The 25,239-nt window shown below is 40.3% G+C and overlaps 1 protein-coding gene and 1 long non-coding RNA gene across 3 annotated transcripts in view; one reads left to right on the top strand and one right to left on the bottom strand.

Annotated features, from left to right (window-relative positions):
• LOC144280952 (uncharacterized) overlaps window positions 1-25,239 on the top strand; it is a 65,765-nt gene that overhangs the window by 11,236 nt on the left and 29,290 nt on the right. Inside the window, exon 1 of one of the 2 annotated variants that reach the window (XR_013349402.1) lies at window positions 17,005-17,405. The exons of the other annotated variant lie outside the window; for it this stretch is intronic. This is a non-coding gene — a long non-coding RNA (uncharacterized LOC144280952). Of the gene's footprint in view, window positions 1-17,004; window positions 17,406-25,239 lie in introns of those variants that run through there. 2 annotated transcript variants of the gene reach the window in all.
• Window positions 10,416-25,239, bottom strand: part of CDKL4 (cyclin dependent kinase like 4) — an 82,189-nt gene continuing 67,365 nt past the window's right edge. The window contains exon 12 of the mRNA XM_077843542.1: window positions 10,416-10,734. Within this exon, the coding sequence (XP_077699668.1) occupies window positions 10,698-10,734 (37 nt within the window). The 3' untranslated portion in view covers window positions 10,416-10,697. The remainder of the gene's footprint in view (window positions 10,735-25,239) is intronic.

The following is a 25,239-nucleotide window of genomic DNA, read 5'->3' as shown; positions in this document are numbered from 1 at the left end:
CTTCCTAGGGCTTTAAAAAGGTAAGGGCTGGTAAATTTTATCAAATGATTTTTTTAGTATCTGTAGCAGATAATACTTTTTGAGAGGTTGAAATATTATCACCCACCCCACATGCTTGATGTGCTCTTCATTGAGTTGTAGGGTTTATATGACCCTGAGAATATCTCTGCGACTGCCTGGACAGAGTATGGCCAAAATGATGGTATGTTACCTGCAAGGCTGGATCATAAAAATGCAATGCATTTCTACCCTCTGCTCCTGGGATGCTCATTTTTGGATCCCATCAGCCATGCTATGAGAGGGTTCAGATTAACCCTTGCAGAAAGTACCTGGAGAGGCCATGTATGAGTTTTCCACCTGACATCCCAGCATTAAGTGTAAAACAAGCAAGTGATGATACCTCCAGATGATTCTGTTCCTCAGTCATCAAGACACCCCACACTTTGAGTCTCCCCAGTGAGGCTCTGGACACTGTAGAGCAGAGGTAAATGGTCTCTGCTGTGCTCTATTTGATTACTGACCCTCAGTATTTGTGAGTGTAAGCAAATGGTTGCTTTACACCCTGAGGTTTTGGGGGTGGTTTGTTACACAGTAATAAATAACCAGTACTATACCTAATAATATGAGCATTTGGTTATTCTTCATTCATCTTTTGATGTAATATTTAAGTACCCATACATTCCTAGAATAAACTGTCCTTGTTTGTTTTTTTCTTTTTCTAAGATTTTATTTATGTATTCATGAGAGACACAGAGAGAGGCAGACGCACAGACACAGGTAGAGGGAGAAGCAGGCTCCATGCAGGGAGCCCCACGCGGGACTCGATCCCAGGTCTCCAGGATCAGGCCCCAGGCCGAAGGCGGCACTAAACCGCTACACCACCGGGACTGCCCTGTCTTTGCTCATATTAATAAACTTCTGGGTTTAGTTTGCTGGTGTGATTCAGATAAATAATTATTATTCTAAAACAAAACTGGCCTTAACTGCTTCTGCCTTCTAAGGGGAAAGGTGATATAATTTATACTGGAAGAGGAATAAATATCCGCACTATTCTATTCCACTTTCAGGGCAGTTGCCTACTGTCTCTTCTCTTCTTATTTGGTTTAAATCCCATGTTTGCCACTATGATCAATCCCTTGAGAATACTTTCCATTTCCCTACCTTTCTCCCTTTACCATACTTGCCTTGCAAAAAAGTTCAGCCTCCGATAACCCCATCCACCCACCAGTTCTGTGCCTGCACATGTGATCTGGGCTGTGCTCAGCTGGTGTCACCATAATTTCATGATCACAAGCCTTGTAAACTGAACCAGTCTTTGGAACACCTAATTTACACCTTTGCCTCTTACTTTATTTCTCCCACCTGTTTCCACCTCCTTTTTGCTCCTGACCTTGACTTTTACCTCATTAATAAAATCAAAACCATCAACCTGGAGCTCTTCCATCCTGCCACATCCTTCTCCTTCATCTTAATTCAAGGACCATGTGTATCACCCCAGGGTGCCGCTTTCAAAGAACTGGTTTGGCTGTGGGCAGAAGAAACGAACATTTTGGAGCCTTTCCAATGTCCCAGGTATACCTTACTTACATTTTGGTTTACGAAGCAGGGGTTAGTATTCCCACTTTTCTGAGGCGAAAACTGAGGCTCAGCAAATTTAAGCACTTTGCCCTACCTCACCCACTGCAATGCTGTTGGCGGACCAGAGTCCGTGCTTGCCTACTGCACTTCATCTCCATGGTTCCCCATGCCAAGGACTCTCTGTACATTGCTGTTTCAGATTTATCTTTTGAAAAATGAGACCGTTCAAGAGAGGAAAGTTCCAACAGCTTATTCTTTGATCTTTCGAAGGACATCAGTGTGTGAGAATATGTCGGGTCCAGCTGGGGCTGACAGCAGGTTGTAACTTGAACAAGTCACCCTGCTCAATCCCATTCTTGCTCTTCAGTGCTTTGTGTTTAGGAGGTAAATCTGATCCTGAGTCACTATGTAACTCCTACCTTTAAAACTTAGTCCTAGAAAAATGGATCTTTGGCCTAAGTTTGTGAAACCATAACATATTTTTATGTTTGTTATCTGTATATGCTTTACATTTGCTTTACATAAAATGAGACCAGCACTGAGTCTCCCCAAAATGAGACCCATTACTAAGTTAATTTAGCATGATATAACACCATCCCGGGGTGGGGGGCGGTGGGCAGCTGTTTCCTACCATTTTACAAATCTTTTATATTTTGCAGTATTAGGACATTTTCTTAAAGCCAAATAAATGTGTTTGCTTAAGTGCACATTGGAATGTCTTTAATTATGTGTTTCTGTTGTATATAATTATCATGGAATGTAGGCGAGCCAAAGACTGGACATGATTTTCCCCCTGGGTTCTCAGTCTGGCATATCTATCTGACTTTGGCTTTCACTCCAGGGCACTTGGAGATTAGAGCTAAAAAGAGCCTGAAAAAGTGGGCACTGCAGTTCAGCGCTTGCTTTGCCCTGCCTTCTGAGCTCCACAGCCCGTAGCTAGGATGGACAGTGACACAACGACATCTTGCTGGACTGGGAGTGTGTGGAGTAGGGGGAGGAGAAGGCTGTGCTGATTGAGGCAGGGGATAAAAATATATGAGAATGTTGAGCCCAGAACTGCATAATTTCAGTCTTATCAGCTCTGCTGAAAGTGACATTTATAATCCACTTGCAACATAGGAAAAAATGAAAGCCAGTCCAGTTTCTCTGGGTCATCCTCTTCTTCCCCCGCTGACAGGGTTCGCCTTCAAGCTGCCCAAAGCGTCACCCCACCCATCCCGCCCACCTGGCTGCCTCTTTGCTCCATTTCCCCCTTCCTTACCCAAGCCTCACTTCCAAGGCCCTCACCTGCCAGGGTCCAAACTCCCGTTTCCTCAGAGATTCTGAATTCACTGAACCAAACCCTGGCATGTAACCTTAGTTTTGCCTATCCAGCTCCCCCTTCTTTCCTTTGGGAGCTTTCCTTTGGGAAACCACTTTTCCCCGGCTGCATTCCCATCATTTTGACCTGCCCTTTCCCCAGCCAGGAGGATCTTTACTGATGAAATTCATGTAAAAAGGCAGGAGCTAGAGAAGTGGTCTTTGAGGTACCCTTTCAGTTATGCTCATTATAGATCCAACTCCATTGATTCCTTAAAATGGCTTTGAGACTGGAATGGAGACTATGTAAAGAAGATAAGTGTGGGGCCTGTCTAAACTGCATTGAGGATTTTTAAAAAGATTTTATTTATTTATTCATGAGAGACACACAGAGAGAGGCAGAGACATAGGCAGAGGGAGAAACAGAATCCCCGGGGGGAGCCCCATGCGGGACTCGATCCCAGGACCCCAGGATCACATCTTGAGCCTAAGGCAGATGTTCAACCACTGAGCCACCCTGGTGTCCCTGATTGAGTATTAAACTAGCTGTCTTTTACAGGCTGTCAGGAGCAAAGACACATTATTTTCTGATTTAGTCTTCCTCATTATCACACAAAATTTCACAAGAGTGGTTTATGGTTTTATATCTAGCAAGGAGGTAGTACTTGTTCCAGAGAACGGAGCTAATTTATTTCTGCAGAGTAAAGTGATTCCTATCCCCCACCCCCACTGCTATAGAAAGCAGAGTGGCTGCAGCAGCATTGATTTTTTTTTAACTTGTCTTACAACATTTCTCTTTCATATTCTTTTAAAATCTATATTGCTAAGATGCTAAGACAAGCAACTTTCTTAGAAAAAGAAATCCCTGATGCAATGTTATAAAAATACTTTTCACTAGATATGGGTGTCTCTGTGTTGCTCTTTTCTAACTTCAAAGCCACGAAATGCAGTAATTTCTCTGAGCATAATTTCTTCAGGAATTGCGACCCTCTGCCATTAGGCTTATAGGAAACATTTTGTTCAGGATCCTAATTTTGTAAGTAAAGGGATGGAGCCTAAAGAAAAATCAGTACTTGCTTGAGGTCAAACAAGTCTGTTAATACCAAAAGTAAAATTAGATTTCTTGGTCCTAAAATGCTTATAACCTTTCAATGTGATCTTGCCTGGTATTTCAAGGAAGGTCTGCCCTTTTCAGATCCTGTGATTCTAGGACAAAATAACAACAGGAGCAGTATCTGAACTTAGCCAGAGAAAGGTGCTGATTTACTCTGATTCTTTTTTTCCCCTTTTATATGTTTATTTTAAATAATCCTTGCTTGTGTGAATACTCTGTCCCTTAACAAACCATCACCCAATGGGTTCTCAAACCAATAGTTCTTAAAGTGTGATCCTGGAATCCGCATCATATGGGACTTGAATAAAAAAGCAAATTCTTAGCACCCTCAGCCCCCAGACCAGCTGAACTCTGGGGGTGGATCCAGTAATTTGTGTTTTAACAAGCTTCTAATTGATTCTAATACACATTGACATTTGAGAACCACTGATTTAGATACTCCTTACTGGCATTAATTAAATTATTGAAGTTGCAATATGGTAAATTTCCATCATCCGTTGAACACTTACTCGCTGGAATTCTTCCTCTTTTTTTACTGAGATATTATTGACATATAACATTGGGTAAGTGCAAGGTGTACAATGTGTTGACTTGGTACAATTCTATATAGCAATATGATTACCATCGTAGTGTTAGCTAACATCTCTTTCAGGTCACATAATTATCATTTCTTTTTTTTGTGTGGTGAAACATTTATGATTGAGTGTCTCAGTAACTTAGAAATATATAATATATTGTTAATCACAATACTTTGTATCGGATGCTTAGAACGTATTCATCTTCTAACTGCTGGTTTTATCTTTTGACCAACATTTTCCTATTTCCTCCAGCCCCTAGCCCCTGATAATTATAATTCTACTCTTTCTGTGAGTTCAGCTTTTTTAGATTCCACACATAAATGAGATCATGTAAATTTGTCTTTCTCTATCTGGCATGTGTCACTTAGCATAATGCTCTCAAGGTCCATCCGTGTTGTCATAAATGGCAAGATTTCCTTCTTTCTTAAGGCTGAATAATATTTCATCATATATATGATGAAAATTGTGTGTGTGTGTATGTATGTATATATATATGGTGGAATATAATGGTGGAAAAATTATATATTCCACCATATATATATATATATATATATATATATATATCATTATATATATCACATCTTCTTTATTCATTCATCCATTGATGGACACTTAGTTTGTTTCTATATCTTGGCTATTGTGAATAATGCTGCAATAAACATGGGAGTGCAGCTATCTTTTCAATATCCTATTTTTATTTCCTTTGAATATACAGCCAGAAGTGGGATTGCTGGATCAGTAATATGGTAGTTCTATTTTTAATTTTTTGAGGAAGCTCCATAATATTTTCCGTAGTGACTGCACTGATTTACATTCCCACCAAGAATGTACAAATATTCCCTTTGCTCCACATTCTCGCCAACACTTGTTTCTTGTCTTTTTGACGATAGCCATTCTAACAGATGTGTGGTGAGATCTCACTATAGTTTTGACTTGCATTTGACTTGCATTTCTGATGATTAGTGATGTTGAGCACTTTATGTACCTGTTGGCCATTTGTCTGTCTTCTTTGGAAAACTGTCTAGTCAGTTCCTCTACCTATTTTGATGGGATTGTTTAGGGGGTGGGGTTTGCTATTGAGTTTATAAATTCTTAATATATTTTGGATATTGACTCTTTACCTGATACGTGGTTTAAATATTTTCTTCCATTCTGTAGGTTGCTTTTTCATTTTGTTGGTTCATTAGCTAGAATCCTTTTCTATAAAGTTTTATTTATTTATTTTAGAGACAGAAAGTGTGGAGGGGCAGAAGAGAGTCTTAAGAAGACTCCCTGCTGAGCACAGAGCCCCACATGGGGCTCAATCTTAGGACCCTGATATCACAACCTGAGCCAAAACCAAGTCACTTAACTGACTATGTCACCCAGGCACCCCTAGTTGGAATCCTTCTATACAGAAAAACTTTCTTTTGCCTTGCCCTACTTTTCTCTCTATTCTCCTCTCTTCCTCCATCTCCATGGATTCATAGACTTTGGAAATTCAGCATGCTAAAATCTGTTACAGTCACCATTCTTTTGAATATCCAAATAGTCTCTCATTTACCTGATGGAATCTCCTTCAAGCTGTTGCTGTGTTCTTTCCACCAGGCTCCAGAAGGTGTTTAGAGCATCTTGCTGTCTGATGCAAGAAGATTCAGTGATTCTTGACTGTGTATTTGATTGTTTTTATATGAATCTTGAGGGCAGGAACAAAGTCTGCTAGTGAACATTAACCAGAAGGGACCTGATATCTAAATAATGTTCTCCACAGTAAATTTATTCACGCAAGATGAGTTTGACCATTATTTTGGAAAGGGCAAAGCCTGTTCAAAGTTATATTGAAGTCTCTGTGATTCTTAGACTAGGGTGATTCAGAATAGGTGTAAATTGCAGTGTTTTGTTATGACTTTAGGTTAACTGACTCTGAGGTCAGATCCTTAATCAGATAAAAAAAGACACTCACTCATAATTGGCAAGAGCATGCTGGAGATAGTAAAATGAGATATTTGGTTTCAGTCTTTAATGTGTATGGATTTTAGGATCTATATAATACAGCAGACACAGCTACTTAAAATATCTCAGTGCTTATCAGAGTAACCTAAACGTAAAATTAATCTGCAAATTTAATACAGCTACTTGAAATAATTAATATTTCAATACATACCAGAATAACCTAAACAGAAATTAATTTGCAAAGAGAATAATACCTTATACTTGCAAAATGATTACTATGAGTCAGGCACTGCACTGAGCGCTTAACATGTATTAACTCAAGTATTGCTTTTAAAACCTCTATGAGGCAGGTGCTCTTAGTATTCCTATTCTACAGATAAGTAAACTGAGGGAGAAAAAGGTTTAGTATCTTACCCCAGGCAGCACAGCTAAGCAATGGTAAGCAGTCCATGCTCTTAACTGCCACACTATAATGCCTTTCTAAATGTGTACTGATAAATATAATTAACTGAAGAGATTGCTCTCTGATTAACTTATTATTTAGCTTCATAATATTTTCAGCAAGAGAATAGAAGTAGTGGAGTATTGTGGCAACAGCCCAGGAGTTTTGAATGTCAAAACCTGCTTGTGGGTTCCAACTAAAGCTCATGTATGAACTTAGGCAAAATCGTTCTAAGCTTCAGCTTCTTCATCTGTAAAATAAAGCTAATAATATGTTCTCTGCTTACCACTTAGTCATAAGGATTAGATAGCATAATGGGTGTGAAAGTGCATTGTAAATTGGGTTAGACATAGAATCTTAACAGTATAAAACATATCTTACGTTTTTCTATTTATAAAGCAAGTTCACATCTCAGTTTAAAATATTCTGGATCCTTAAACTATTTCTCTTATATTTTATTTATGACTGAATCTTCCAAACTGGCAAATTTCTTTTTTTTCCCCCTTAATTATTTGACTTCCCATCTTGGACTTATTAAAATTTTTATAAAATCATTATGCAAATAAAGCATCTTTTACGTGCATCTCCCAGAGGCAAATTTTAACTTCTTGTCATGTTTCAATTTTATCTGCTACATGCAGGCGACATAATCTGCTGCTCTGGTGGCTCATGCATTTGTGTTTTGCATATTTCATACAAGAAAATGGATTGGAGAGAGAAGTCGACCAGATGGGATTCTCTTTCCAGGCAAAGAAGAACCAGAAAAAATTTGCATGACCACGATCTCTTCTGTGGACAAAGGATGCTTGTTTTCAGGACTGGCAATTGGTCATAGAGTGACAACCCATCCCTGAATTCCTGAGATGCCCTAGGTTTACAATCTGAGGTTCTTAAATAGTTCCCAAGGTGCAATTATATCCAAATTTAATCAACCCCAGAAAATAGCTAATTAAAAATAATCATGTAAAACAGCAGGTCTTTTCTCCAAAATTAAACACGCACTTTCTTTTACTGGCTGTTTAGACAAGTCTTGCAAAAGCCCAGCCACCTGTTCTGGGGTGGGGGTTGGGGGGTAGGGAAGGAGGTACTGGAGTTCCTAGGAGGTGACTGTTCTTGGCAGCCACCTCCACCCAGTCCTTCCTGGAATCTGTCATTGTCAGCTTCTGCTGAGATATGACTTTGTACTTGGTGGGTAAAGATAGGCAAGACATTTTTTTCTTTAACCTCTCTTTGACTCTCTTTTCCAAACTCTTGTTTACATTTTTTAAGTGACATAATTAGAGTAAAGCTCCTAAAATAGTGTGTGATCCTCCCTTCGCTTGTCTCTTTTCCTCCCTCTTGGCAGCCCTGACTACTCTGGTTCCCCAGGCATTGCCCTATTACCCAGGAAGTTGGGTGTGGTTTCCAGAAGGTTTGGTTGGGATTTACATTCTGGTTTGCATTGATGATTTAATCCATCCTTTGGGCCTCTTTCAGCAGAAAACCAGACAGAATATTTTTCTGACCTAATTTGTTTTTCTCTAAATTAACACCTCACAGAATAGAATGCCACAGAGTAAAACCAGTAGAGAGGGGAGTGTTTTTCTGAAAATTAGGAAATTTCGAGAATTCATGGACCATAATGGAGACACTTGGGGAAGCAACACTTTGGAACTGAGGTTAATGTTCTCCTCTAGCTCAGTTTCTTTTGTTCCCTTGTCTTAATAGCCAGCTAGCGCAGTTATCTAACACTAAACAAAACAAAACAAAACAAAACAAAAAAACAAGAAACAATGAAAAAATATTTCAAGTTCTTGGGGATTGTGAATTTTTTGTGTTGACCGCCACTGAGCAGGCAGTGAAGAGATGAGCTCTGGCAACTCAGCAAGACCTGAATTGTTAAGGCAGTATTGAGTATTGAGAGCCACTTTGTTTTGTAATGCCCCATGACTCTACTTTTAAATGTCTATTTTCAATTCAGTTCTATTTTAGTTCATCATATTGTTTTGTCTGTTTTGTTTTTAATTGACATACACTTTGCATAGAGCTGAATGCACAGATATTAGATGTATAGTTGCATGAGTTTTGACAATTGTATACATCTGTGTAACCCCAGTCAAGATGTAGAACATTTTCATCACTCTAGAAAATTCCCTCATTGCTCTTTACTTATCCCAGCCTAACTCCAAATAACCACTCTTCTGATTTGTATCACCACAGGTCAATAGTTCTACCTGTTTGAACTTATATAAATAGAATCATGAACTATGTACTCTCCTTTTTGTATGTGGATTCTTTTACTCAACATAATGTCATTGAAATAGCAAGTCTCTCTCATCCATGCTATTACATGGATCAGTAGTTGGTTCTTTTTTTCTCTTTTTTAGATTTTATTTATTTATTCATGAGAGACATAGAGAGGCTGAGACACAGGCAGAGAGATAATCAGGCTCCATGCAGGGAGCCCAATGTGGGACTTGATCCTGGGACTCCAGGGTCACACCCTGGGCCGAAGGCAGATGCTCAACCGCTGAGCCACCCAGGCATTCCCCACCCCCCTTCTTTTTATTGTGGTAAAATATACGTAAAGTTTACAATTTAACTATTTTTACATGTACAATTCAGTGCCCTTAAGTGCATTCAGGGTGTCGTGTCACCATCGCCACTACCCACTTCTGGAAATTTTTCAACATCCCAAACTGAAACTCTGTCCCATTAAACTGTATCTCCCCAGCATCTGGTAACCACTATTCTACTTCCTGTCTCTATGAATTTGACTATTTGAGGTATCTCATAGAAGTGGAACCATGCAATATTTGTCCTTTTGTCTCTGGATTCTTTCCCTTAGCATAAGGTTTCCAAGGTTTGTCCATGTTGAAGTATGTATCAAGAATCTCATTCAATTTTAAGGCTGAATGATATTCCATTGTATCTATATCCCACGTTTTCTTTATCTATTTATCTATTGATGGACATTTGGGTTGTTTCCACTTTCTGGCTATTGTGAACAATGGTGCTATGAACATTGGTAGACAAGGACCTGTTTTAACCCAGGCTGTCAATTCTTTGGAGTAGATACCTTGGAGTGGAATTGCTAGATCATGTGGTAATTCTAGGTTTAACTTTTTGAAGAACCACCAAACTGTTGTCCACAGGTCCTGAACCATTTGATATTCCCCAAAGCAGTGCAGGAGGGAGTTCTCAATTTCCCAGCCCATACTCTTTATTTTCCTCTTTTTAAAAAAGAATAGCTATTTTGATTAGTATCAAATGACATCTCATTGTGGTTTTCATTTGCATTTTCCTAATGACATGATTGAGTATCTTCCTGCACTTATATTTACTAGGCAGCTTTCTGAACTTCTCCCTAATCTTTTTGCAGGAATGATTTGAAATACTATTTAATCTAGAACAATAAACTACAGATTTTTTATCCTCACAGAGAAATTCAATTTGAAAATATTTTAGAGGAATTGACTTTTTTGTAGTTGTTGTTGCCAAGAAAGAACTTAATACTGCCATGTCCTATGGCTATCATTTTACAAATGATAAGACATTTTAGTTTAAAAAAAAGAAGGAAGAATAATCCCTAAATAAAGGAGAGACTTTTGAATTAATTTGGCTTAAGGAAAAAATTATTTTTTTGTCCGTATTTTTCTCATTTTTGCTGTGATCCAGAAAAACCAACTGGTTCTTGAGTCTCGCTGGTCTGGAGCAGACTTCTCCAAAGGCAGAAACATGCACTCAGGATACAAGATCTCATGGAGAGAAAATATCAGAACTTGTTTTTCTTTTTTTCTTTTTTTTTTTGTCTGGAAAAGAAGAAAGATATGAAGCATTCTGCTATTTAACATGGAGGCCAACACTGGCATCCTCATTTAGCCACATCTGAGAGAAAGAAGTTTCATGATATGGATAGTTTGACAGTGAGGCTTCCATTCACTCTTTGACTTTTAGCCTATTAGAGTATTTGTGGAATATTGTAGCCTTGGTAAGCCTTCTTTTTTTTTCTTTTTTTAAGATTTATTTATTTGAGAGAGAGAGAGAAAAAAGAGAGAGCATGTGCAAGTGCACTCACATGCCCAGGCATGCACATAAGCATGTACCTACATGCGCAGGAACCCATATGCACATGCATATGCACATGTGCACACACATGCTCACGAGTGCATAAGCAGCGTGGAGAGCAGAGGGAGAGAGGGAGAGAGAGAATATCCCAGACTTCTCTGTGAGCACAGAGCATGACAAGGGGATTGATCCCACCACCCTGAGATCATAACCTGAGCCAAAACCAACACTTGGATATCCAATAAACTGAGCCATACAGGCACCTGAGGTAAGCCTTCTTAAGTGGACTTAGTGGAATATTTATAATAACACTTTGTAATGAGGTAGGGAGTGTGGGGAACATCTTTTCTTTTGGGACTACCCAAAGTCTTTAAGATTTTATTATTTATTTATTTATTTATTTATTTTAGAGAGAGAGAGTAGGGACAGGGGCAGAGGTAGAGAATCTTCAAGCAGCGGATCCCTGAGTAGCTCAGCAGGTTTAGCGCCTGCCTTCGGCCCAGGGCATGATCCTGGAGTGCCAAGATCAAGTCCCGGGTGAGGCTCCCTGCATGGAGCCTGCTTCTCCCTCTGCCTGTGTCTCTGCCTCTCTTGCTCTCTGTGTCTCTCATGAATAAATAAATAAAATCCAAAAAAAAAAAAAAAAGAGAATCTTCAAGCAGACTCCCTGGTGAGTACTACCCCAACTTGGGGCTTGATGAGATCATGATCTGAGCAGAAACCAAGAATTGGAAGATCAACCAACTAAGCCACCCAGGTGCCCTACACCCAACTGGGACTTGAATTCACAACCCTGAGATCAAGAGTCACATGCTCTATCAACTGAGCCAGCCAGGCACCCCTGGAACTACCCAAAGTCTTTAGAATTCTCTCTCCACATTTTGATAATTTCTCAGAATCAAAATCTCACTTCTCAATATAAAACGTGAAAAACTACATTTTTCAATCTTTTTCTGAGCTAAGATGCACACTTTTCTTTTTTAAGATTCATTTATTTATTTTAGGAGGGGAGGGGCAGAGGGAGAGGGAGGGAAATCCTTAAGTAGACTCCCTAATGAGTGCAGAGCCTGATGTGGGGCTTGATTCCAGGACCCTGAGATCATGACCTGAGCTGAAATCAAGAGCTAGACGCTCAACCAAATGAGCCACCAAGGTGCAGACTTTTGATATGGATTCCATCTGTAAGGCTCAGGTGAGTGAGATTGATTTGGAACTGAATCACACAAGTGAAGAGGCATGGTGTGAGGCATCATTTTGCTGTGGCAAAGTGGCATAGTCCTGGAGTCAGCAGGTACAGGTACAGATCCCTTGGTAAGACAGTTCTGGATTGGACCTTTGGAAGTTCACTCAAGGAACTGTTTCTTTAGCCCTTCTGTTTATTCTTTTTAGTTGACTATCTCCCTTTCTGCTCAAACTTGCTAGAGTAGATTCTGTTTTTTTTTTTAAAGATTTTATTATTTATTCATGAGAATACACAGAGAGGAGACAGAGAGAGAGAGAGAGGCAGAGGCACAGGCAGAGGGAGAAGCTAGCTCCATGCAGGGAGCCGGACGTGGGACTCAATCCGTGGTCTCCAGGGTCACGCCCTGGGATGAAGGCAGCGCTAAACCGCTGAGCCACCAGGGATGCCCAGATTCTACTGTTTTTAACCAAGAACCCTCCTGACCAATTTAAGGAGATGACCAGAACACAAAGGTTTTCCTGATTATCTAGAGGCAAAGTCCTTAAAAGAATTGTCAAGCGTGGTGAAGTTACCTATCTTTCTTTTACAAGAAGATACGGGTTGGGGGATCCCTGGGTGGCTCAGCGGTTTAGCGCCTGCCTTTGGCCCAGGGCGCAATCCTGGAGTCCCGGGGTCGAGTCCTGGGGTCGAGTCCTGTGTCGGGCTCCCGACATGGAGCCTGCTTCTCCCTCCTCCTGTGTCTCTGCCTCTCTCTCTCTATCATGAATAAATAAATAAATAAATCTTAAAAAAAAAAAAAAAGATGCGGGTTGATCTTGTCTTTCAAGTGTTGACAATTTTTTTAAGCTTGCTACTAGATATTTTTTGGAAAAAACAAACCAGACCAACTTTTTAAGACACAAGTGACATTTTTAGAAATAGATAATATGGTAACTGCTTTTTGAAAGAAATTTATACTTTGAAGAAATTATTTTGAAAAAGTATACTTGGAAAGAATTCCATCATTCTGCTATTTTTTAAAAAACCTCAAAGTATAATCATACCTTTTTAAAAAAGATTTTATTTATATATTCATGATAGACATAGAGAAAGAGAGAGAGGCAGGGACACAGGCAGAGGGAGAAGCAGGCTCCATGCAGGGAGCCTGACGTGGGACTGCAGGCACTGAACCGCTGAGCCACCCAGGGATCCCCTATAATCATACCTTTAAAAAATATGTATTATGTGCACACACAAAAAATTTAAAAACAGAATTTTCTAACATGTTTAAAAATCTTACAAATGTAGAGTTTTAATAAGTTTCAAATACACTTGTTTAAAATAAGAATTTGACAACTTCCAATTAATCTGTAAGAATAACTAATTCACTTTAGGGAAAATGGAAAACTTTTCTAACCAAATTTCAACAACACATTAATATAATTGTTAGGTAAGGATTAAAAATGAGTATTATGATTTAGGAAGCTTATCTAATAATATAATACTGTTTTGAAGCACTTTTTTTTTTTTAGCTTTGACAGACTTTAATGGAATGTATTGGGGGAAAAAAAAAAAAGCTGAACATAGAACCAGACCTTTGCTTATTGCAAAGTGCTAAACCAAACATTATAATCATGACATATTCAATTATATTTCTCTTACTAATTATATTGCTATGCTAGTAATGATATATACTTTTTAAGATTTTATTTATTTATTCATTAGAGACAGAGAAAGAGGCAGAGACATAGGCAGAGGGTGGGACTCGATCCCAGGACCCCAGGATCAGGACCTGAGCCAAAGGCAGATCCTCAACCACTGAGCCACCCAGGTGCCCCTAGTAATGAAATTTTTAGTAAGAGCAAAATTTTTGTATCAGTAATAACTGAAATAAATATTTTTTAAAGCATGTGATTTAGCTTAGTATGTATATATGTATGATTTACAAGTTAGTAAATAGATATATTAGAAATGCATGCTTAAAACAATTTTTAACCCAGTATATCCAAAGTATTATTTTAACATATAATGGATAGAATATTAATAATGAGATATTTCACATTCTCTCTTTCATACTGCCTTTGAAATCAAGTATGTATTTTATACTTAACCAGATTTCAGTTTGAACCAGCCATAACTCAAGGGCTTATGTGGTGGCTACTGTATTGGACAGCACAGCTCTCGCTGTATTATAATTTACCTTCCTTATTTTCAATGTCTTTTCTAACTTTGTTTCATTCAGGCTGTTGAAAACAGGCAAGTGTAATATATTTTTCAACCATCTTTCAAAACAAACAACAAAAATCAGGAAGAAACAATCTATCAAGAATACTGTATGCCTAGTTCTATGTAGGTTTATTGGAAATAGTCTAGAGGTTTTGTACCTTTGCATCTAAAATTCCGTATTAACATCTTTGCTAAGTAGAATCTATACTAAGGGATCTGAATGTGGGTGTGGTAATTCCTATCTACTGTCTCCAAAATAGGATTTTAGGTAATTATATTATTAACCAAAATTGTGGTATTGTAGCCATCAGTTCTATCAATGTGTCTGCCTATCATGTCTTTATATTTTATAAAGTGAGTGGCAGGTACTTGTTTTGTTCTAAGAATTCATCACTCGAACCACATTCAAGTGTCTGCTTAAGATTGTATTTAGTATTTGGACAACTCAGATACAATCTAATGTAGCCTTATTCTCAAACTTGAGGAAAATATAGTAGATAATGTCTAAAAAGGGCAATTATTAAACTAACTTCTGTAAACATAACTGAGGTAAATAAAGGCTTCAGATAAGAATTCACTTCGAAATTAGCCAGAAGAGGTTTAGCCCCGTAGATGACACAAATTGGCTTGGATGATGCAAATGCAGGCTATATATGAATCATCCTTATTTGTTTATTAAGCGTGGAAAGGAGGTAAAAGATTTGGCTCCTGGTTTTACTTTTGTCTATGTGATTAGTTATTTTTAAGAAAAATTACAGAAAGCCAGTCATTATGTGCTCAACAGTGCATTTTAGAGCTCTTAGAGAAGATCATGGTCACCTGAACCAGTCACCCTCATTTTATAGTGAAAGAAACCCAGGCCTGAGGTGTGTGGGCTGGGGCTGATTCCCAGGTCTCTCAACTCCCTGCCCAATGCTTTCTACTGAGCTACTAAAGGACATGAGTAAGCGATATTCAAAAGAAAACACACAAGTGGCAAAAACACATATAAAAAGTTTATATTGAATACAAATTAAAACCAGAAGATACCAATTTGTTTTTCATTGAACAAATTGGCAAAGATGCAAGTTTATAACAAGGATTGTTTTTTTTTGTTTTTGTTTTTGTTTTTGTTTTTATGTGAGACTTTTGGGAAATGGGCTGGCTGGTATCTGAAATTTCACAAATAGAGATCTAGTCCTTTGGCTTAAAATGTTATCTCATCTTAAACATGAAAAAAGAATAAAATGTTATGCTTTACTAATATTTACACCTTAAAGAAAGTGAGTGCCTCAGCTCCTTTGCTGAGAATGGGGTTTCCCTGGGGTAAAGGGAGAAAGTCCAATGTCTGTAGATTTCCAATGCCTTATGAATGAGAACATGTTTGTGTGTGAAGGTTTGGGAGACAGAGGCAAATGGCCTTTCTCACAGTTTACCTAGATGGGCTGGCTCTGATAATAACGAGCCCATCATGGGACAGTTTCAGGATGTTAGAGTCATTAAAAAAAAAAAAAAAAAAAAAACTCCCAGAAAAAAATTATTTTGATCTCTTTTCCTACATTCTTCATAGCTGGCATTTGGGTTTGGGATTTATTTGGTGAGCATTCTTTCCTTTGCCTTTTGTATTGAATTTATGGAGAAGTTCTGTTTCTTAGAGATGATCCTTTGAAGCCGGAGATGAAGTTTGAGGTCTTTCTGTCTAAAAGTTCCCTCTTGGGCAGCCCTGGTGGCTCAGCGGTTTAGTGCTGCCTTCAGCCCAGGGCGCAATCCTGGAGACCCAGGATTGAGTCCCATGTCAGGCTCCCTGCATGGAGCCTGCTTCTCCCTCTGCCTGTGTCTCTGACTCTCTCTTTCTCTGTGTGTGTCTCTCCTGAATAAATAAATAAAAATAAAATCTGAAAAATAAATAAAAATAAAAGTTCCCTCTTTATACAAGTCCTGAAGAAGCAAGGCTATTAGAGGCTCAGCTCAGGAAGATGCTGGGCAGATATTGGGTACTTCCTGTTCATGTATCCAAATGGCAAATATAGGAAAGCAATGAGGCTCCTATTTCAATTCCTTCAGATTTATGATCCTTGATTAATGTTTTCATATAAACTTCCCCTCATTCCCAAGTGGGTCTGAGGCAATGTGAACTTACTGCATTCAACCCGGAGCTCTTGCTTGCAGACAAGAGATTGCCAAAGGACCAGGGGTTTTGGGGTTTTTTTTTGTTTTTTTAGATTCTTGCATTATGTCATCTCATAGTGTGATAAACCAAGTTATTATCATGAGCAATTTTTTTAATCTGCAAAGTATTTTATAGTTTACAGAGGCCTTTAAAATCCTTTTCGTTTGACTCAACAATCTTGCAAGCTAAGAAGGAAGGGTCTTGACAGTGTGCAGATGAGGAAACTAAAAATGAGAGACTTTTGTAAAGATTTTTTTGTTCAAGTAATCTCTACACCCAGCGTGGGGTTTGAACTCACTACCCCCCTGATCAAGAGTCACATGCTCTACGGACAAAGCCAGCCAGGTGCCCTCTGCCCCCAAATGAGAGACTTCTGATTTCAAAGTTACTAAGTGACAGGTAAAAAACGAAGATTTACACCCAGGTCTCCTAATTCCAGCCCCTTTTTCCTTCTACTTTACCACAGTTCCTCTCCATAAAAGCAAAGGGGGGAAAATCATTCATCATGGCAATTAGGAAGATAAATCCCCAGCAACCTTATTGCTTGAAGCTAATTCCCTTTCAAGGGTCCTCCAGCTGAAGTCTGCTGCCTCGGGCGAGTCACTGAATGTTGCTCTTGTAATCTCCCGCTGGGTCAAGTCCTCAAGCAGCCACACTGCCCTTGCACCACCGCTGCCCTCTGCTTACCGCCGGCTGGCGTCCCCTGGTCTCTGCTGTGACCACAGCAGCCGAGAGAGCTGGCTGTCCACCAGGAGGGAAACACCCTCTTTTCCACAAGAAAGAGAGGTAGCCGGAGCACACCGCGCAGCCTCCCTCCCCCCGGGCTGCTGACTGAGCTCTAACCCAGGGGACGTGAGGAAGAGTTCCATCTGTCTCAGGTAAAAAGAATCCCTGGCCGTCCACTTTCCCTCTTCTCCCTTCCTGTGGCTTAAACACCGATGACTGAACCGACCCTGGGAGCTGCGTGTCAAGGGTGGCACAGCAGCCGTCCTCATGGCCCTGAGTGCCTGTGAGGAACGGCCGGGCCCACGGCGGTGCAGCCCTGTGACCATTAGGTGACAGGGAAGTCAACCTCTCTGTAGTCTGAATCACCAAATTTTGGGGTCTCCTATTTACAGATGTGTAGGGTGTTACTCCACTGTTATCCCTTGACTCCTCCTGGCTGCTCCATCCCTTCTAGCTGGAAGCTCTCTAACGGTTCATGGTGCCTCAGTACCAGGCTATAATCTTTCATGAGACATTATGGAAAGTTTGGGAACAAAGAAATCACTCGGAGGCAGCAGTGGGGCAGATGCATCCTCAGGGTCTGTGGCGGCCCCAGGGGCTTGCCTAGTGGCGGGCGGCTTCCCGCTCCGGCCCCACCCTGCAGCCAGCGCCCTTGAGGCTTTATCGCTGTAAGGATGGTCAGTGTGGCAGCGTCAGCTTCCCACCCACAAAGGCCACAATCGCACTAGCGTGAAAGACTTTTTTTTTTTTACATGCAACACTTTGGAGAAAAAGGACTCCTGGTCCGGTCACAAGGTTACCCGCCTTTCTGCCCTCTCCGCTGCAGCTGTGACGGGTTAACGTGGCCACACGCGTCCCCTCCCCTCCCACTCTTTTCCTTCCCCTCCTTTCTTTCATTAAAATAAAAAACACTGATTGCAGGTAGCCGCCAGCAGAGGCTGGGCTGAGGGCCGCAGCTGAGGAGGATGTGAAGGCCTTACCTCGTTCCAAGTCACATCCAAGTTCTCACGGTGGCCCACACAAAGGCCTCTCCTGACCGCCTGTGGTCTTTGAGCTTTTAGAATCAGTCTGTAGGGAAGCAGGGAGAGCAAGTCTCCGTCCAGAACCCTGTGAATGTTACCAACCCTGACGACAGAGATTATGGGGCTGGAAGTTAGCAGGGAGAAGGAGAGGTGAGGGTGCGGTGGTGCCTCCCGCTTTATGAACCAAGTCTAGCTGATGGACTTTAAAAGGCGTACGTGTATTAGAGGCATAAAAGGGAACCCACGGAGGAACTAGATCTGTTCAGGGGGGGCAGGAAGGGGGCACCAAGGAGTCCAAGTGATCAAAATCTGCAATCAGCAATCAAAAAGTAATAAATACCCAGTTTAATATCAGTACTCTAATGCCAGAGAGTATTAACTTTTATTACTACTTTATGAGCACACTTAACGAAGGCATGTATGCCATTAACTGTTATCTAAAGCCTGGTGGGATCGCTCTCCAAAGGCGGGCCTCCTGTTAATTCCTGCTCCTGGGACGTCCCTCGCCACACTGAATCAGTGAGCGCTGACCCAGGCCTCACTTTAGCTAATAGAAGGTAGCAGAAGTGACACCCTGTCCGTTCTTGGCTTTAAGGGGGCTGGCAGCGTCTGCTTTTGTCTATTTTGGAGTCCCGAGCACACATGTAAGAAGTTCTGCCACCCTGCTGGATGCACGTTGTGGAGAGATCACACACAGAGAGAAAGGCGCTGAAATTACCAGGGGACATGGAGACAGGCCAGGCCGCCCGGTGCCCCATCTCAGCTCCCCCTTCCAGGCAGGTGTGGGGTGAGGCCGGCTTGGCTGTTTCAGGCCCATCGCTATCTGGCTTGAGCAGCAGCACGAGACACCCTGAGCGGGGCCAGCAGAAATCATGGTCCCGCTGGGCCCCAGCTGACCCACACACGGGTGAGAGATAATGAAATGGCTGTTGTTGTCAGCCTCAAAGTTTTGGGGCGGTTTGTTATGGAGCAAAAGATAACTGGAACAGGCATGTTTAATCTTTTTCTGTCAGGTCACTCGCTTCCTGCTCAAGTTCCAAAATATTAATCCCCAAATTCCAAGAACTGAGGAGAGTGTGGGGAAGGGAGGAGCGGGAGGAAGATGGAGAGCAGGATGTCTGGTTGCCACATGGGGTGAGGTGGGAGTGAAATGGCCTCTGTGGTAGGGGAATAAAAGGACTCTTCTACCCATGAATGTCAACATTCAAATTTGGAGTTTTCTGGAGCCACTATAGATATCCTGCCTCCATCTTCTCATTTTTCTCCCCATCCTTAGTAAAGACTGCTAGACTGCTACCCACACATTACTTTGTATGAGTAGAATTTTTGTAAAAATTCAGGGGCTGGATTCATGGTTGGATGCTTCCTAGGGAACACTTTCAAACTCAGAAGAGAAGGTGGACTTGGGCTTGGTCTGGTGGTTTGCCATGGGACCCGCACTGCTCCTGAGTAGAAGGTTCTAGAGGCATTGCAAGTTTCCACCGGGCCTTTTGTTCCTGTGCCCTCTGCCATGAGAAGGGCATACCCCGTATAGCATCTGCTCCTTTAGCCTTGGTGTCTAAGTGAGAAGACACATGAACCTGTTCTCAAACCATAACCTGCGGTAGCCAAACCACAACCACTGCCCTGTAACAGGAGCAGGAAATAAATATTTGTTGTAGGTCACTAAGATTTTGAGGTTGTTACACGGCATAATCTAGCAAAAGCAAACTAATATGAAGCCCAGACTCTAAAGGCTTCCAGAGGGGAGAAAAGAAATCTGGTCATTTACAAAGGGTCCAAGTTAGACAATGTCAGGCTTAAGATCAGCAATGCCAATCAACGATCTTAAGATCATTACCGTTAGAAGGTAATGGAGCCCTGTCTTCAAAGCTGTGAGATAAAAGTATTCTGACTTTAAAATCTATAACTTATATGATACATTCATGTACACAAAAACTTGGAAAGCATACCATCTATGTGCTTCTCATGAAATTAAAAAACACATATATGGTGTTATAGTTTTTTTCTTTTTAAAAAGATTTTAAAATTTATTTTAGGGGGGTAGGGGGTGTGCAGAGAGGGGCAGAGGGAGAGGGAGAGAGAGAGAATCTCAAGCAGCCTCCATGCCCAGTGCAGAGCCCAAGTCGGGGCTTGATCTCATGACTCTGAGATCATGACCTGAGCCAAAACCAAGAGTTGGATGCCCAACCGACTGAGCCATTCAGGTGCCCTGGCATTATATTTTATCCTAACAAAGTGAAAAGGAAAAAGAAAACCCTTTCTTGATAGTGAAGGTATGGGGAAATAGTGATGGTATAAAGAAATATGTAAATTAATTTGTTTCTGGAGAACTTAGCAAAACCTATAAAAATCCTAAAAATATTCCCATCTTTGAATCAGCAATTTCATTTGCAGAAATTTATTTGAGGAAAATTAGCATCAATATAGACAAGGATTTAGCTACTAAGATGTGGCACAAAGCATTATATATAATAGTGATAATTGGGAACAGCCTAATGTACATACTGGGCAGGCATTAACTATTATGTAATTTTTAAAAAATTATCCCTTTGAACTAAATACTGTGCATTTTATGAAATGTTTAGAAGATATAAAAATAAACCTTTTTTTTACTCTTATGCTCCAGCTACTGAGTTTCCTCCTTGAAGGCAATTATTCCAGTTTCCTTTTCAATCTTTCCAGAGACATTCTTCCTTTATATATGTACATATGCATAACTAGATTATATATTAATTATTTATGCATATGTGTATTTTATAACGGTAGCACACTGCTACCACACTACTCTGCTCTTGGCTTTTTACACTTAATTCTTCTTAGAGATTACTCAGTGTAAGCACGTGGATCATGACCTCATTCTTTTAAACAACTCTAGGGTATTCCTTTGATATGTGTCCCTTAATTTACCTAAGCCATTTTGAGAAGATCAGATCTGTAAAGGATTTATAGAAGAACATTTAATAACATGCATAGAAGTTTATGATTTATCAAGGTAAAAAAAAATGAAGCAGCAGATTACAATGTGGTTGAGCGCTATAGCAGTCTGCAAGTCAACAGATAGTCTCTTCCCAATGCTTAGGACACCTATTTGCATGAAAGCCTAGCATTTGCCATTACAAATTCCTGGACTGATTCAACCACTGTGCCCTTTGTTCTAGTGAGCTGGCCTTTGTAACCAGGGAAACAGCCCCAGTTCATAATCTAAAGAAATATTGCAGAGATAGTCCAGCTAAAGATAAGAAATAGGGTTATATTATTCTCTGGGGACTTAGTGATCCCTCTCTCCCCCCCTCTCTCTCTATCCTGCCTTCCCCCCACCTTTTGTGTGTATGTATGTATGTGGTTTTATGACTTTGACAATCAGTGGTTAGTTCTCATCCACATTGTCCAGAAGTTTTTGAAAGTGGTGACAGGGACATAGGTAACCAACATATAAAGCTTGTTTGGTGAATTTTTATCCTCATCATGTTTCCTAGACAACATGGATACTGTATAGCACATTCTTATTCCTTTGACCCAGATACTTTGCTGAGCCTGGTGTCAATGCACATACCTGGCATTCCCATCTCCTTCAAGGCAAATTTCTAGATTTCGTTGAGTGCCTGACGGGCTTGCTTCTTGAAGCCCATTCCATGATGTCCATGTGAATGTTGATGGTATAGTCTCTGGTCACTACCCCACTGATGGCAGGCAACCCTTCTTCTGGGAGCCATTCTGTGGGGCCCAACTTGGAAAGACTTGGTTATCTTAACACACTTTTATTTTCCAGGGCCATTTATGATGCCAGGCAGCACCACAGTAGAAGCTTCCAACCCCAGACTTCCCTGCTGCTAGTTAATCCAGGGGTGGACTACACTACCACCTCCTTTGCTTGTGCTACTAATTGGGTTAGGAATAGAGGAATGGGTTAATAAATGAGTGACTAGAGGCCTTTCAGTCTTGCAGAAACTATAAAATCAACACTAAGAGAAAAACGGGTTGGAGTCCTGGGATCACGCCCTGGAGATCTGCCAGCCCTGCCCCATCTGAGTTTTCCTCACTCACTCAGCTGAACGCTGGACCCTTACTGGGAAGCAATGACAAGAAGGGAGAAGACTGGTCCAGGTCCTGATGATGTGAAAAGCTTGTCACAACTGGAACCTAATCTCTGCCTCCAAAAGTGTATGTTGAAACAAGTATCCCTTAAAAAAGGACAACAACAGAGCTTCTTATTTTGGAATAATTCTAGACTTACAGAAAGGTTGCAGATATTACTTATAGTTCCTGTATACCCCTGACCCATATTCCCCTAATGTTAACATCTTACATTACCGCGGCACATTTGTGAAAGCCAGGAAACCAGTATCAGTTCATTACCATTAGTCGAATTCCAGAATTTACTTGGGTTTCACTAGCTTCTCTATCAATGTCCTTTTGCTGTTTTAGTATCCAGTCTGGGATCCCATGTTGCACTGAGTCACATCTCCTCTGCTCTCTGCATCTCCTTTCCTGGTCTTTCTCTTTCACAACCTTGACAGTTCTGTAGAGTATTGGTTAGGTATTTTGTAGACTCAAATATGGTTCATCTCATGTTTTTTCTCATTATTACACTGAGATTATGGGTTGTGGGAAGAATACCAGAGGTGAAGTACCCTTCTCTTCATACCAGATTGGGGGTATAGGACATCACCGCGGCTGGTCACTGGTGATGCTAACTTGGATCACACAGGTAGGTGGGGTTTCTCAACTCTCAAGTCACTATTTTGTCCCTTTCCATATTCTATTCTTTGGAAGAGTTACTAAGTCTAACCTGCATTCAAGGAGAGGAAAACTGGGCTCCACTTCTTGGAGGGAATAATATTTACAAAGATTATTTGGAATTCACCTGAAAGAAGCTTTGTCCTCCCTTCATTTATTTATTTAGGTGTTTATTTATGTATTTATGTATGTATATACAAGCATCCTTTTAGTTAAAAGTGGTAAATAGTCTTGTTTAAGTAAAGAGGTTGAGTCAGTACTTATGCTTTTAGCAAAGTTGACTGTCCCCTATGACAGGGAATACCCCTTCTAGGGGTTCCTAATGGATATAAGAACAGGGACTCTAAATAAAGACAGTTTAATCTCAGCTCTGCCACATGTTAGCTATATGACCATGGGCAAATTTCTTAATCTCTCAGTTTTTTCTTTTTTTAAAAGTTTTTTTTTAAAGATTTTATTTATTTACTTGAGAGAGAGAGAGTGAGAGAGAAAGAGGGAGAGAGAGAGAGAGGGAGCACGCGAGTGAGCAGGGGGAGAGGCAGAGGGAGTAGATTCCCCCCCACTGAGTAGGGAGCCAGATACAGGGCAGATCCTGGGACTCCAGGATCATGACCTGAGCTGAAGGCAGACCCTCAACTGACTGAGCCACCCAGGCATCCCTCAGTTTTTCTTTTTCAAAAATAGACATACTATATATTAAAAATACTGTTTAAGGGTACGTGGCTGGCTCAGTCTGTAGAGCACGTTACTCTTGATCTTGGGGTTGTAAGTTCAAGTTCTATGTTGGATGTAGAGATTATTTAAACAAAAAATCTTTTAAAAATACTATCTTGGACAGCCCAGGTGGCTCAGCGGTTTAGCACTGCCTTCAGCCCAGGGCATGATCCTGGAGACCTGGGATCGAGTCCCACGTCAGGCTCCCTGCATGGAGCCTGCTTCTCCCTCTGCCTGTGTCTCTGCCTCTCTCTCTCTCTGTGTCTCTCATGAATAAATACAATCTTTAAAAAAAAAATACTATCTTATAGAATTTAATGAGATGGGGTGCTGGGGGGCCTTTGGCTCAGGTCATGATCCCAGGGTCCTGGAATGAGCCTCTCACTGGGCTCCTTGCTCAGTGGGGAACCTCCTTATCCCTCTCCCTTTGCCCCTCCCCTGCTTGTGGTCACTGGCTCTATCTCTCTGTCAAATAAATAAAATCTTAAAAAAAAAAGATGGGACGTCTGGGTGGCTCAGCGGTTGGGCACCTGCTTTCAGCTCAGGGTGTGATCCTGGAGTCCTGGGATCGAGTCCCACTTCGGGCTCCCTGTATGGAGCCTGCTTCTCCCTCTGCCTGTGTCTCTGCCTCTCTCTCTCTCTTTCAGGAATAAATAAATAAAATCTTAAGAAAAAAAGAATTTAATGAGATAATTTAAACACATAGCATAGGATATAATGAATAGTTAATGCTTAATAAATATTAGTTATTTATTACATGATTTAATTTTATTAGATTAAGAAGTATATATGTAATGTGCATATGAATACATATATATACTCACACATAGAATCAGTGGTTGATGATATTCTTAGTGACTTTATTTTCTTCCCTTTGCTTATTTGTACATTTTAAATTTTCTATAAAAACATTTTTTAATTTTCCAATTAAGAGAAAAATATAATAAAATTTTCCAGATTGATAACGCCTACCACTGCCACAAGTATGGAAAATGACCACTTTCTCATATCACTGCTGGGGAGAAAACTTGCCAAATCTTTTCTGAAGATTGCTTTGGCAATAAGTAGCAGAAGATTTTGCAGACTGTCTAACTCAGCACTTCCATTTCTAGCTATTTATCAGATTAAGATATTGTACAGAATATATACATAAAGAATTATCTTTATAAATGTTCAGTACATCAATTATGAGAGCAAAAACTAGTAATAACTAAATCCTACATATGAATTATGGTCTTGGGAAACCAAAAGATCATTTCGTAGAAAACTATTTAATGAAATTATTAAAATGTTGACAATATATTTTAGTGACAAAGGGAAAAAATTATGACCATATTATTTTATTTTTGTAAAACACACAAAGTTGTTTAAAAAATATAAGTGGTGACAGTTATTATCTCTGTGTTGTTGGATCATGAGTGACTTCCTATTTTCTTATTTGGGTTTATCTGCATTTTCCAGATTGCCTATGAGGAACCTAAATTATTTTTGGAAATTGAAAAAGCCAATG

Source organism: Canis aureus, chromosome 12 (genome assembly GCF_053574225.1).
Source record: "Canis aureus isolate CA01 chromosome 12, VMU_Caureus_v.1.0, whole genome shotgun sequence".
In the NCBI taxonomy this organism is placed as follows: Eukaryota; Metazoa; Chordata; class Mammalia; order Carnivora; family Canidae; genus Canis; species Canis aureus.
Note: the sequence above shows the minus strand (reverse complement) of the source record. Positions and strands in the feature narration are given on the sequence as shown.